At 37.8% G+C, this 13483-nt stretch overlaps 1 protein-coding gene across 11 annotated transcripts in view; it reads right to left on the reverse strand.

The window, feature by feature from the left end:
* Positions 1-652: 652 nt before the first annotated feature.
* The window catches only part of AGFG1 (ArfGAP with FG repeats 1), a 46450-nt gene continuing 33619 nt past the window's right edge, over positions 653-13483 (reverse strand). For 4 of the 11 annotated variants that reach the window (XM_068200882.1, XM_068200875.1, XM_068200885.1 and 1 more), the window contains 10 exons: positions 8954-9073; positions 8253-8324; positions 7083-7292; positions 6054-6234; positions 5302-5381; positions 4920-5012; positions 3523-3570; positions 1979-2137; positions 1277-1368; positions 653-911 (listed from right to left, as the gene is read on the reverse strand). In XM_068200882.1, the coding sequence (XP_068056983.1) occupies positions 852-911; positions 1277-1368; positions 1979-2137; positions 3523-3570; positions 4920-5012; positions 5302-5381; positions 6054-6234; positions 7083-7292; positions 8253-8324; positions 8954-9073 (1115 nt within the window). In that variant the 3' untranslated portion in view covers positions 653-851. The remainder of the gene's footprint in view (positions 912-1276; positions 1369-1978; positions 2138-3522; positions 3571-4919; positions 5013-5301; positions 5382-6053; positions 6235-7082; positions 7293-8252; positions 8325-8953; positions 9074-13483) is intronic. The other 7 variants (XM_068200876.1, XM_068200881.1, XM_068200879.1 and 4 more) reach the window with 7 other exon arrangements.

The raw sequence follows: 13483 nt of genomic DNA on the forward strand, positions 1-13483 counted from the left end.
ATCACAAGGATAAAGAGAAACACATCCAAGTGAGGCATGTGAAAACTTCAAACTTAACTCACCTTTAAACACATTGCTTTGGAAACTTCATCTGTGTACAAGACACAGTGTGTACATTTTCATCCAGTATATGTTACTGCACAGAAATAATGCTACACAGTTCTTTTTTCTAATATTTATTTTTTTCACCTGCAAACTGTAGCAAAACATGATCAGCTTTATTATGCAGACAGGTATCCCTCTAACATTAGAGATTTAGGCATGTATAAATAGAAGAGCTCTTAGGAAAGGAAAACATTTTGAGAAATGAACAAACCTTCAATTTAACTTTGTGACTTCCAATATCGATGGTTAAAATGATGCAGCTCATTCATTTTCAAGAGATACAACAGCACCTTAAAGTGGCTGATCTATTCCCCAGTAACATTTTTCACATAACAATGTGTTAAAGTTACAAATACTGATATGCACAAATAGCTATTTTCTAAGAAAAATATGTACAGTACTGCAGCATAATGAATGTGGTATCTGCAATAACTTATTAGCCAATTTTAATACACATGATACCGCTACTTTTTACCTGCCACCTCACAGGTTCAAGGATGTTACCAAAGCCCTCTGTTTTGCACGTTATTACCTGGTGGGGGGTTGGTTTTCTTGTTTTTTGTATCGGGTGGTTTTTTTTCCTTTCTGAAACTTTTTAAAGGTACACAATGCAGGCTTTTATTTTTAATTCTTAAAGACTTCTTTTGTGTTTAAAGCTAATATCAGTGAAACAAGACAACAGTGCAAGAGGCGCAGAGATGTTATGTGACCACATAAGAGTTCTTTTGGGTAAAGTGTCTATAAGGCTATAAGAAAGGATTGGTTGATGAGCTTCCTGTTGGAAATTGTCCTGTTGGTGCACCAGCCTGGGGGAAAAGGAACAAAGAAAAATAAGGCAAGTATTTAAAATTTTTTCCCATATTGTAAATCAAATGCAGAATATATTAAAATAAACTGCTGGGGAATACTTATTTTTTATATTGCAATCTGCTTTTTGCTGCTTCTCTGGAATTACACTACTCTAGGAACATGTATGAAAGTACCTCTGCTTTGATCTGAACATCCTTACAAATGGCATATCATCTGAATAGTGAGCTGCAGTTAGGAGAGTCACATGCTGCCCTCCCTTATTAAAAGCAAAAACCCCCCTAATCTTTGTCTAGCTCTAAATTAAGTGTTATAGACTATTCTTCTTTGGACATACAGAAGTCATTGACGTGCAACAACTCACCATAAAAGGGTTACTAGATACTCCAACAGCTGCAACTTGTCCAAAAGGAGTTACTACAGGCTTTGCTTGCCCAAATGTAGCAAAACCTGCTCCTTGGAAAGAAAAGTAAAAAATATTAATACTAGTAAACAATGTTCAAAGAGTTCTTTGCTGCAGCTCCCAGCCAAAATTAAGGGTAAGTTTGAACTGCAGAATCAGCAGGACTGATCCTACTTAAACATGATCAGGAATGTAAGTGTAAAACACTGTGGCTGAGCTTTTTGTTTGTTTTCAACTGTTCGTAACTCATCAATCTCCTATTTCTACATATGCACTTTTTTCAATGTTATGATATTGTATCAATTCAGGAAAAAAATACTTCTCAGTTTTCTCTTGCCTGTGTTCTATGAAGATAGAGAACGTGTAATAGTGTGTTGCAGACATTCCCAAACAGCCCTTCTTGCCTAAAACACCTTTAAGCCTAGGAGTACTTACCATTTTACTATGAGATTTTGGTAAAATTTCAGTTTGGTAATTATGCAATTGCACACAGCCAAGTCAGAAGGCTCAACTAGAGAGCCAGAACAGTGTGGGAACACTTCATCAACATTACTATCAAGTTCATGTAGAAATAAATATCCACCCGTTGTTGCCAACTTATAGACAGACCATTTTCTCAATTTTTCTGATTTAGACAAAGTTATCAAAAATATACAGACCTACCATTTGGCTGTTGAGCAAAAGCAGTCTGTTGAGGGAAAGTTGCCTGGGTTGGGAACGTGGGCTGCTGGAAGTTGCCACTATAACTAGTAGGAAGACTGTAGGAGGCAGGAGTTCCAAATCCTGCCGGCATGCTCATGGATGCAGTACCAAATGTTGCTGCTGGTAGGCAAAAAATAACATGCAATTATTTGTAAGAAGTCATTATTTTTATTAAACAAATTACTACAAGGCCATGTTATAAGTCTTCTAATGCCCTCTGTGACTGGATGAAAGTTTGGACTGAACTGATTTGTTCCCTTCCATCACCACCAACTGGGTGCATAATTTGCATTTACACTTTAAAAGTGAATGGCATTATTTAAAATTTAGTAGATCCAGCACATTCAGATATACTTTCTGAAGAGGAAATTATTTTTTGTTCTCATATATTATCATGTGTTATCATATATTTCCCCCACAGTTTTTCTTGCAGAAGTCTGCACGCATAAGAAGCAAGCAGGTTCAGGCAGCCGAAGCCCCTCTGGTTTTCTCCTTCTGAGAAAAGCATAAAAGGATTTTCCTACTTCAAGGTGCACTACAGGAGGTTATTAAAAAAAAAAACAAACTACAAACAAATCAAAGGGATACATGCATCCCCTTTTATCATCCCATCTTTAATGTCTTTAAGGAGATTCTCACCATGCACATTATTTGCACACAAAGTTCCTGTTGCAAACCCTCTTTCTGTTGAGGTAGAACTTAAAACAAAAAGAGCCCAAAACTTTTCATCTGATTCTCTGCTGAACATTTCAAGTAAAGAACAGACAGCTCATAAGCATTTCCCCATGCCTTCAGCAAATAAACAGGAGCACATGAGGTGCAAAAGTATAGTAACAAAACCATTATTCAGTCTTTTGGGAGTTATTCTTGCAAAGAGAAATGTATAGAAAGATTTTTGGTACAAATACAGACACCAAGTATTCTATGCTAGTTAAACAGGACTCCTCTTTTGAAATGTTACAAACTACATTTTATACAAGCTCAACTGTTTAAAAAGGCTAATAAAATAAATTTAATGAATATAGCTTAATTATCAGTTGAAATATTTACCCCAAAAGTGTTCAAGGGCAAGACATTATACAGACAAACTGTTGACAAGTGCACGCAAAACTAATGTACTAACACTATTGTCAAGTTACAGTGAGCAGAGCAGCTACTCGACAGCAAACTTGGCTAAAACAGCAAAAAGAAACACAACAATATCAGCAGGGGACTTGGGATATCCCAAAACGCATCAAACGACTGTTGGCAGAAACTTAACGGTCACTCATTAGCACTATATGGTGACCATGGATGATATCAATAATGGTTTTGTTTTGGTTGCTCAACACGATGTCTATGTATGCTCTTCTCTCCCTCTGCCCAGTTGCCAAATACCCACACCCACTCCATTTTTAAGAAGTCTTCCATAATTCTTCGTGCAGAGAACCAGATAGCTGTCAATAAGCTTTTACAAGCAAGAACAATTAGCCACAAGAAACTTGATACCAAATGTGGCCACCTACCAAAATGAGCCTGAGGAAATATGTGAGAGTGCATTGCTCCCGAGAGGCCTTATGGAAGCCACAAAGAGACCAGACAATGTCAAATCATTTATACACTCTTCAACAGTCATTTCTTAGTTATATATATATAGAGTAATAGATACACATATATGTACCAAACAGTTCATCAATAGCATGACCAGCAATAGATTAGTATTAGAGAACCATCAGAAATAAGCTCTACAAAACAGATCTCCCATGTACTAAATAGCAAAGTTCATGCAGGAAGAACACATAAAAGGACAAGCCATAAGTTTACACCTTACACTGAAAGGGGCTGAACATTATCTTTACTTATACACATTATCTCTGTCACCTAGTGTGGAACATCAGGATGCTGCCAAAGGCTTGGAACCTCAGCGAGCCAGGACCAGCTGTATAGAATGTGGAAGGATAGAGGCACCATATTCAAAGAAATTTATCTAAAGAGGCTACAAATTCCTAACAATGATCCACACTAGCTCACTTAGGAATGGAATTAAAATAAAGCAAAAAAGGTATTTTGGGCATTAAATATCTGAACAAATTTAGCTGCGTATTATCTCAAAAGGGACTGAAAAAAGAATTAATTTCAGCAGAGGACACAAATTTATCAAATCAGTTTTTAACTCAGCCTACCTAAATCATTGAGCAAACCACAACTCAAATGTCAAAATGCACACATCAGCAGATTTTAATCTATTGAAGTCCAGCTAACAGAAAAAAGTGTCAAAATTTAGCAGTCGCTCTGGAGAGGAAAACCGGCATAACCTAGCAGCCATCTAATCCAAGTTTGTAGTTTTAAAGAAGTAGAAGTTTGCTTTTTTTAAAAGTGATTAAATTTTGCTCATGGAATTATGTCTCTACAGAATCATCCCACAGAAAACTAATATAAAAAATGAGTGTAAAGATTAAACATATTCTTTAAAAGAAACACTAATGTATTAAATAAGTGGACTGGTGAGGAGCTAGCATCCCAAGAGCCGTGGGAGCTCCTTGGTTTTGAGAGCTTTCAACACTTCAAAATAAAGAAAGAAATTAAAAAGAAGATCATTCAAGATCCATGATTTCAGGGCTACCTTCTATAAAGCATGCTCTATAAAGCCAAGGTTATCATCTTGGAAGGAACCCAACTGGTGATACGTACACTACAAACAGGTAGAGCTCAAACAGATCATTTCGACATTTTTCATGGCCACCATTTGAAATCCTAGAATTGCATGCACCTCAACACTGAGCAAACACACAACATGTCAAATAGACTAGGGACAGATATTACAGAAAATCTTTAAGAAACATATTACACAGATATATGAAAAAAGAATCAATGTAATTCTTTAAAGAAAGTTTCTCAAATACTCAATGTATTTTTTCCTAACCTGTTGCTCCTCGGCTATTGGTCTGGAATGGATTTGTTGAAGGTGCCACTGGGGCAACAGGGGCAGCTACAAATGGATTTGTGGAAGGTGTTGCTGAAAGATTAAAGACATTTTATTAAGTAAGCGTTTCTCTAGCAGCAAATCTGACTCACATGAAGTCTATACAGCCCTCATACAAAGACACATAAATGCCTAAAATTAGGCCAAAACCAGGAATGTATAAGATACATTAAAAATATAGTTATTTTGACAGAAGTACTTTTTTGTTAATAGTACCTTTATTAGCTTCAGTAGTCGTGGTATCAAAGCAGAGCATTATCAAGTAAAAAGTAGTAGATTGCTTGCTTACAGTTCCCAAAGGGTGTTAGTAATACTTCCATACCTCCAAATGGAGCAGGCACACTTGAAGATGCAGGCTGTGTCTGTGCAGTAGCAGCTACAGGTACTGTTCCAAAAGCATTGCTGGAAATAATTTATACAATTCATTCAGTGAAGTCAGAATTGCTTGTTTAATAATTAAATACAATTTACAGTTACTGCTGCCATGTAAAATAAAGGGGACGAACACTTACATGCAGCTTGCAGACTGCAATGTACCTCCCTGATGCCAGGGTCAGACACTCTCACTAGTGCTGAGCAATGGAAAGTCATCTCCACCAACAGCAGGAGAAGGAATACAGAGCTAAGGCCAACAGCATAAAGGTGGCAAAGTAGAAGACTTAGGGGCACTCGCAATGCCAAGCCCCTAACAGGCATTTGGTATTTGTTACTTCAGTGATCGAGAAAAGAAATGGGTGCCACCATTTACATTAAAAATATCTGAATTCTTTTTTCAGGGATGATCCTATGATTTTGAGTATGCATGCAAGTACTCTGCAGAGCAAAGTGCTACCATCTAACAGGTTTAGCACATCATGACTAGAAAGGTGCAGAGAATGTTCTACTGACAGTGTTCCTAGAGCATGCTATCCCTCAGTACTGCCATTATTGAAAACAAGGGATGTAGTTTCAGCAGTACCTCTAAACTCATTCAATGCTTCCCATTTAGATAAGAACAACCAGGTTTTAGAAACTGTTCCAGCTGTTCTGTGCTGCTGCAGGCAGCGCAGGGAGCGCACAGCCCCGGCAGCATACCTGCTGACGTTACTGGTGGCAGTGTACGCATTGCTGGAGGTGGCCGTGGAGCTGAACACGCTATCCAGCTCCGCCAGTGCCGCGTACTTGTCTGAAGACGCATTTGACTGGTTAGGGGCTGACAAGGCAGGGCCTGCTGAGGACACTGCTGTGCTGAAGCCACTTCCCTGCTCACTCCCACCTAGAAAGAAAGCAAGCAGATTAAGCATACTGGAGATGGTTTCATTTTCTGTCCTGCTGACATTGAGAAATAAATGAAAGTTCACAGATGGTTGCAGACTTAAAAATTAAATACGCACTAGGGCATAGAGGAGAAAGTATTTAACAAGCCATCAGCTGTTAGCAAAATGTCCTGCCTCTATAGGTACTCTGCAGCCCCAAAGAGCTTTTGTTTTCCTAGAAAAAATAATCCATTCATCTTCAACTAGAAAACGAACAGAATACGTAACCTCAAATAATCCACTTCAGAACAAACTCTGGAGTATAAATGAACGTAAGTTTTAACACACCATTTGAGGAGAATTACATTTCAGTCACAGAATAACTAGCTTTTTCTCCTCCATTTACTATCAACTAAATCCAAATATCACTGCTACTATTTTATGAAAAACTAAAGCCATCTGGTTTTGTGGCAGAGAGGTAGGAAAGCTGCTCTGGTAGTGCTTTGTAACAACTGCAGCTCTCCTTTCCAGAGCATCCACTATAGGTTTTAGTACAAATATAAAATATGTATTTGTATTTTTGTATGCTTTCATTACTGAAGTAATCATTATTTAGATATTTTAATTTTGAATTATTCATCTCGATGGGAAATAGGTTCCCAAAAAGTAGTCTTCTAATGAAATCCTCTTGTAATGATGTCTTAAAACTCATATCTTGCACATTTAAGGGTACATTGACACAAAATTCTGCTGATCACTTAGATAAGGGAAATTTTGATATACTGTTACAGTACTTTGACAAGTACAGCCATCCTTGTGGTAACTATACACATATAGAATAACCATGGCAAACAATAAAGTTTAATACCTTGCCCTGCACTGAAGATATTATCTAAATTAGCAAGAGCTGCATATTTGTCAGCTGACTGAAGATTCAGTTTATTCACTGCAGCTTTACTGGCTGCAGTTGCTGTGGCGTTGCTCTGAGAAGCATTGAAGGATCCAAAATCAGCACTGGAGGATTTGGGGAAGTTATCAAAGTGAGCAAAATTAGCATTCACCGATCCAGCACTTCCACCTGTAACAAATTAAGTTAAACACGATCAATGCTCCAAAGTTAGAAAGTCTCTTTAACTCTAACTGATGGCACAATAACCCTCCCTTTGTCGTCATGTGAAGCAACGTGTTTGCCTGCCCCATCCTACCCATTTAAGGCTCTTTCCCATTTCCTTCAAAGTTCAGTGGGCCGTCAGAAAAAAAATTTTATAAAGTGTTTTGACTGCATATCAGGGATAAACACCCCAAACTTCAACACTTTAAATCACAGTCATAATTTGATCCTGAAAACTATATGCTATTTTTAGCTGTTTAAAGTAATTTCAATAATAAAAGCTTCCCAGAAAAAGATATATTTGTCTTAATCTTTGATATTCAAAATACTGAAGCTTCATTTCCCTACCGTATGTGGCTAACAAATAGCTACTATTTACATTTACTTAGTGGTTCAATGTTTATTCATTGCAGATGTCAGCCATCATCCTAAGCAAAAAAAAGTGCCTGGAAGTCCAAGTTATATGATTTCATGCCCAGGTTTGGAGAGTTTGATTCTCTGTTCTCAAAAGTTTTAGACAGGATCCAATCAGGAAAAGAGGTTGGGGGAAGACACAACACAGCTCTTTCAAAACTAATATCCACTGAAGTCAGAGATACATAAATCAATTTTAGAAATCTGATATGAGTCCACACAACTGAACTTCAGATCAATATGACACCATGAGCTTACATCTCTTCATTGTCCAGACAATTTAATTTGGCAGGTCATATACTTAAATTTAACTGAGTTGTTCTATTAAGTGTATCACATTTTATAACAGTTGGTTGATGATTCCACTTGTACTACAGAACTTTCTAAAACAGAAACACAACTTCCTAAAAGCATAAGCAACAAGTTGAAACATATGCAACAGTAGGAATGGAAGTGCTATACTACAATGGCATAAAATGAAGCAAGCTGAGTTTTCCACTGCGTGGAACTTACTGTGTACAGCCTGGAGAGGAAAAGCTGAAGTAAATTCACCAAAACTGCAGCTAGATGAAAGCGTTCTGAACGCTGGACAGCCAGAAATTGTGTGTGGGTTAAAGTTAACATAAGAAGGGAAAAAGAAAATTTGAAAAAAAAAAGTTTAAAACAACACCACACTCAAAAGAAAAAAAAAAAAAGGAAAAGAAAGTCAGTCAGCCAAAGATCTAGACAAACAGCAAGTGTAAACTCAAGCAGAAGTTCTAAAGCATGATCAAATTAAAGGAAAGCAAAATAAATCTTAGCAATAGGCTCTACACATGAAGTCAAACATACTGAAGTGTGTGCATATACTATACATATGCATAGACACACACTTGTTTGGTTCTGTGACATCCTTTTGGATCTACTTAAGTGCTTCTCTTTGAAGACAGAGTCAATTCAATACTTATTAAAAGCAGTAGAGTTTATTTTTTTCATAGTTATTTCAGGTGTAGAGCTAACAAACACAGTGCCATAAATCAGACTTCTGAGTAGCATTAGGGGAAAAAAAAATCAACACCAAACACAAGGAATTAATTTTGAGTTTCCCCAGAGCTTCAGATGGCTTGATCACATTAAAGCAGGCAGATGCAAGAAAAACTCAACTTCGGTACCTTCCAACATAAAGGTAAGGATTATTTCAATTAAGTATTAATCAAAAGTGCTAGGACTTCTACCTGTATTTTGGGGCTGAAAAGGAGACTGACTTGCTGTGGGGAAACCTCCAAAATTACTCGAGCCACTAGACTGTCCAAATGCATCAAAGTTTGCAAAACCTGCATTGGCAGAGTTCTGCGCTGTAAATCGCAAAGGAACAAAACATGTTAATGGATATGGGAAATAAACACAAAAACAGATGTATTAACTGAATTCATGGTCATGACAGCCTTCAAGGGTTATGGCCTACCATGTGTTGCTTTTGACATGAAGAAAATTACACGTTATTCTATAATTGAAAGTTGTCTTTGAACAAGCTCTCACAAATCACATTCACAGAGCTGTATCAGTTAAGCTGCTTCTGTCCTCCTCACACAAGCTGCTACTCACAACTGCATGTCCTGATGGAATCCGCTCCAGCTTACCCCTCAGTTTGTAGTGCTGGCTGCTCAGGAACAAACAGCCATAAAGTACAGAATACCTAGTTTCCAAAACTAGAACTTGTGGGCCGACTGAGTGTTTCTTTGTACATAAAAATCAGAAGGTATTCTTGTAACATATTGGCAATTCAGATTCGTCATACACCAAGTGCTTCTTCCTCAGGTGAATTTTGATTGGCATAGCTTGAATAGTTTTGGCTAGGTTTATAAACTCATTTAACTGGAAAATTCAGTCTTTTAAAAAACTAAATCAGAGTATAGAAAAATGGAAAATCAATGCCAGTGGCAACAAGATAGCATTCATAGTGTATCCACAAAATAAAATCCAAGGAAATTTCAAACAGAATTTCAGTTTTCACCTTCCTTTTGTGCCATACTATAGGAGAAAACAGAAGTTAACACTAATCTAATTTTGACCACCTGGACATTCAAGTGTCTATAGTCTCAACAGGAATTGCATGCCTAACTGGTAAGCTCCACAGAAGCCCTTAAACTCTATTATAAGCTAGAAAGGAAAAAATGTTTTTAATCAAATGCAAACCAAACCTTTTTTATAAAGATAACTTGAGTTACTATCTAAAGAAAGTTCACATAACACCTTCTAGAATAATAGATGGCAATACATTACATTTTTAGGTTAGAATTTGTTTATTCTGGAGAGATTTTGTGATTAAGTATATACAAAGAGAATAAATTATGCTGATTGCTGAAGTACTGTAGCTTAATAATCTGATAGAGCTAATTAAAAGTTGTATTATTTCAATTAATTTCTATTCAAAAGCACCTGTATTTCAGATTTATAAACTGAAAGGACATTTTAATACAAACTACTGTACTCCACAAGGCTGCTAATATAGATAAGCAAGAAAATGCCTGCATTGTCCTTCCCAGAGTACCCTGGGAGAGAAGGTGAGGTTTGGCTGGACTCGATACCACATTTAATAAACCATGTGCATAAGCATTAGGTTACAGAGCATGGTTTTGGCAGCAGGGAGCAGCCAGGGTGGTCCCTGTGAGGAGAGAACAGAAGCTGCCCACATTGCTGCACGGCTGCTGCAGCTCCAAGACCGCCCCACCACTGCCCAGAGCTAAGGACACCAGCAGTGCTGGCTGGGGCATTGTGTTTATAAAAGGTTAAAAACCAGTGTGCAGCAGCTGTGGCAGAGAGGATTGAGGAAAATGCAAGAGAAAACACTGCAGATACCAAGGTCAGCTAAGAGGTAGGGAAGGACATGCTCCAGGCCCATGGAGAAGACCACGGTAAGGAAAGCTGTCCCACTGCAGCCCATAAAGGACCATGGTGCAACAAATTCACACCACAGCCTGTGGAGGAGCCATGCCAGAGCAGGTAGGGAGGGCATGAGGAGGCCAGAGCTCATGGAAAGCTGCTGCTGGAGCAGGTTTTCTGGCAGGAGCTGTGAGCCTGCCTGAAGGACAGCACTCCATGGAAAGGACCCATGCTGGAGCAGTTCTAGAAGAACTGACACCCATGGCAAGGGCTCACATTCCAAGAAGTTTGAGAAGGACCATATCCCACTGCAGAGGAGGGACCCCACACTGGAGCAGGGGAACAGCATGAGGAAGAAGTAGCAAGAGAGACGAAATCTTACGACTTAACTGCAATGCCCATTCCCCAGCCCCCTCATAAGGAGGGGCTAAAATGGTCAGGAGTGAAATTACACCTCACAAGGGATGAAGGTAGGTTTGGTTTTAATTTTTTACTATCCTACTCTATTATTAAGTGTCAACAAACTAAGTCAAGTCTGGTTTGCCCAGTTGCTTTCTCTTGACTCATCAGTTTTTTTGTGTCTTCCCCAACTCTGCTGATGGGAGAGTGAACACACAGCCCCGTGGGCACCTGGAACCCACCACAGCATGGGAGTTAGCAAGGTGGAAAAAAAAAATCAGAGTGAAAGCAAGATCTTGGGAAAGTTATTTTCACCCTCAAAGTGCACAAAAAGTTGGCAAAAACAGACAAAAAATTACTTCTATTATATACTCTGTATTGGTTCAAACAGCATTTTACAGACTCCAAATCCCAAAGTTTGAGTTGTTTTGGTTTTTAAACCAGTAGCTTTTTAATAGGAATAGATTAAAAATATGAAAGTGATACTTTCATCCTAATGCATCAATTGGTCAGGCAATGATGTTTAGTTGACCAAAGAGGATTAAGTATGTAAATACCACTTCTAGAATAAGGACAAGATTATTCATTTTAACCACTCACACAAACAGAAAACTATGTCAAGAATCTTAAATGAAATATCTTTTGGGTCCAAATTAAAAACTGGAGTGTATTACATTACAAAACACTTCATTTTACTGCATCAGCTGACACAGAAAGGATGACCTTCAGGTGAGCCCATGTTCAAACAGTATTACTGTAAAGCCTGTTCAGCAGAGCATTCTGATATTAATCTTGTTTCATTTTATGCAGCAAAATTTCAACCTTCGTAAATGTGACACAAAAGTAAAGACCAGGTAAGACTTGTACTCTCCTGCACCTGGACAATATATAGATTGCCAATTCCAAAATTCAGTTCTCCACACCAAAACCCAAGCACAATCCTAAGTAAGTTCAGGAACTTCAGGGGGTTGCAGATTGCCATGGATTTACAGCTGCTCTTGACACTGCAGACCAACAAGGCAGTACAAAAGCCAGCTGGCTACAGCCAGGGATGACGACACCAGTCATGGCAATGTCAGCTGCTCCTATAATCTCTGCAGTTTCTTCCCTGAGGTTTGTACTACCTGGTATGCAATAAAGGCATGAAACACTTCAAAACAAAAAAAACCTAAAATAAAATCTACATATACCTAAAGTTAAAAAAAAAATCTCTACAAAATAACTCATACTATTTTGCTTTTTCTAGATAAAAGTCTCTTCTCCCATGTTATTTGTAATAGAGTTGTGCTGTGTCACTACACCTTTGTAAAATCTTTTGTGCAGGTCATCTATTCCATTAGTTTTTAATAAATCTACATGCCAAACATTTTGATCCTTGTTGCGATTACCAGTCTATAAACTACAGACAAATCAGTCATGTACCATCTTCAAAATCTCGATTTTGCAGACATTACAGAACTTTGTAAATTAACTACCAACAGCAAACATAAGGTCAGTATGTTTCCCCTTCAATAAGCAACAATATCCTGAACCACCTTAATACGTTAAAGAACTTGGAAAGAAGAAACATATCACAAATTGCAGTTCCTGCATAATTTTCAAGATTTACACCTACACTTCACAGATTACAGCACAAGATTGTTAATATTTTCCTATCAGCTGCTGCACTCAGTAACTTATACTGAAGGATCTTAAGTTTGCTGGTCTCTTCAGTGATTTAGTTAGCATTGTGTACAGGAAGGGAAAAAACTTATACACATAGCTAAAACTAAGCCCTAAAACAAGAAGACCAAACCATAAACTTTGAGAAAGTAGTGCTGGAGTAAGTGCAAATTCTCCCATTCTCCTCAGCTGTGTGTAATTGCTAACAAAAATTACATGTTTATACAGCTCCTTAATGAGCATTTCAAACTCATCTTTGCCAAAGCTGGCAGACTGATCAACCCTCCTTGTGTTCCAAAGGAAGAATCTAACATTTTGTTATTCATTTCACTAACACTACCCTGTACTTACTGCACACAAGACAAGTCTTACAAGCATTTTACTACAGCAAGTCAGAAAACACCCTCAGGTAACAAGTCTCCGATACATGTTCAGCTATCACACACTCAGAATCATGTTTCTGTCTTTTAGAAACTGATTTACTAGCCCTGATACTGCTTTGGGCTCTAAAACTTATGGTAAGAAGTCATGGGAATGACCACAATGGTTAGTTTGTGACCAGAAATTAACAGACTCTCTCCTCAGATTATATTTATTCTGGAGTGTTCCTATAGCTTTTTATCCTTTTAAAACTTACCCAGCAGAGATGCAATAGAACTTTACCTAAATTTGGAACACACTATTGCAATACTGCTTTAATGGAATTTTCACCTCCTAAAAAGCACTAAGAATAATGAAGGGTATAAAGAATCATTCAGAAACAAGTTTGGAAAGAAATTATTAGAAAAAATTAACCATCTGTAGCCTTTTCAATAACATTA

The sequence above is a fragment of the Anomalospiza imberbis genome, chromosome 10 (assembly GCF_031753505.1).
Source record: "Anomalospiza imberbis isolate Cuckoo-Finch-1a 21T00152 chromosome 10, ASM3175350v1, whole genome shotgun sequence".
Lineage (NCBI taxonomy): Eukaryota > Metazoa > Chordata > Aves > Passeriformes > Viduidae > Anomalospiza > Anomalospiza imberbis.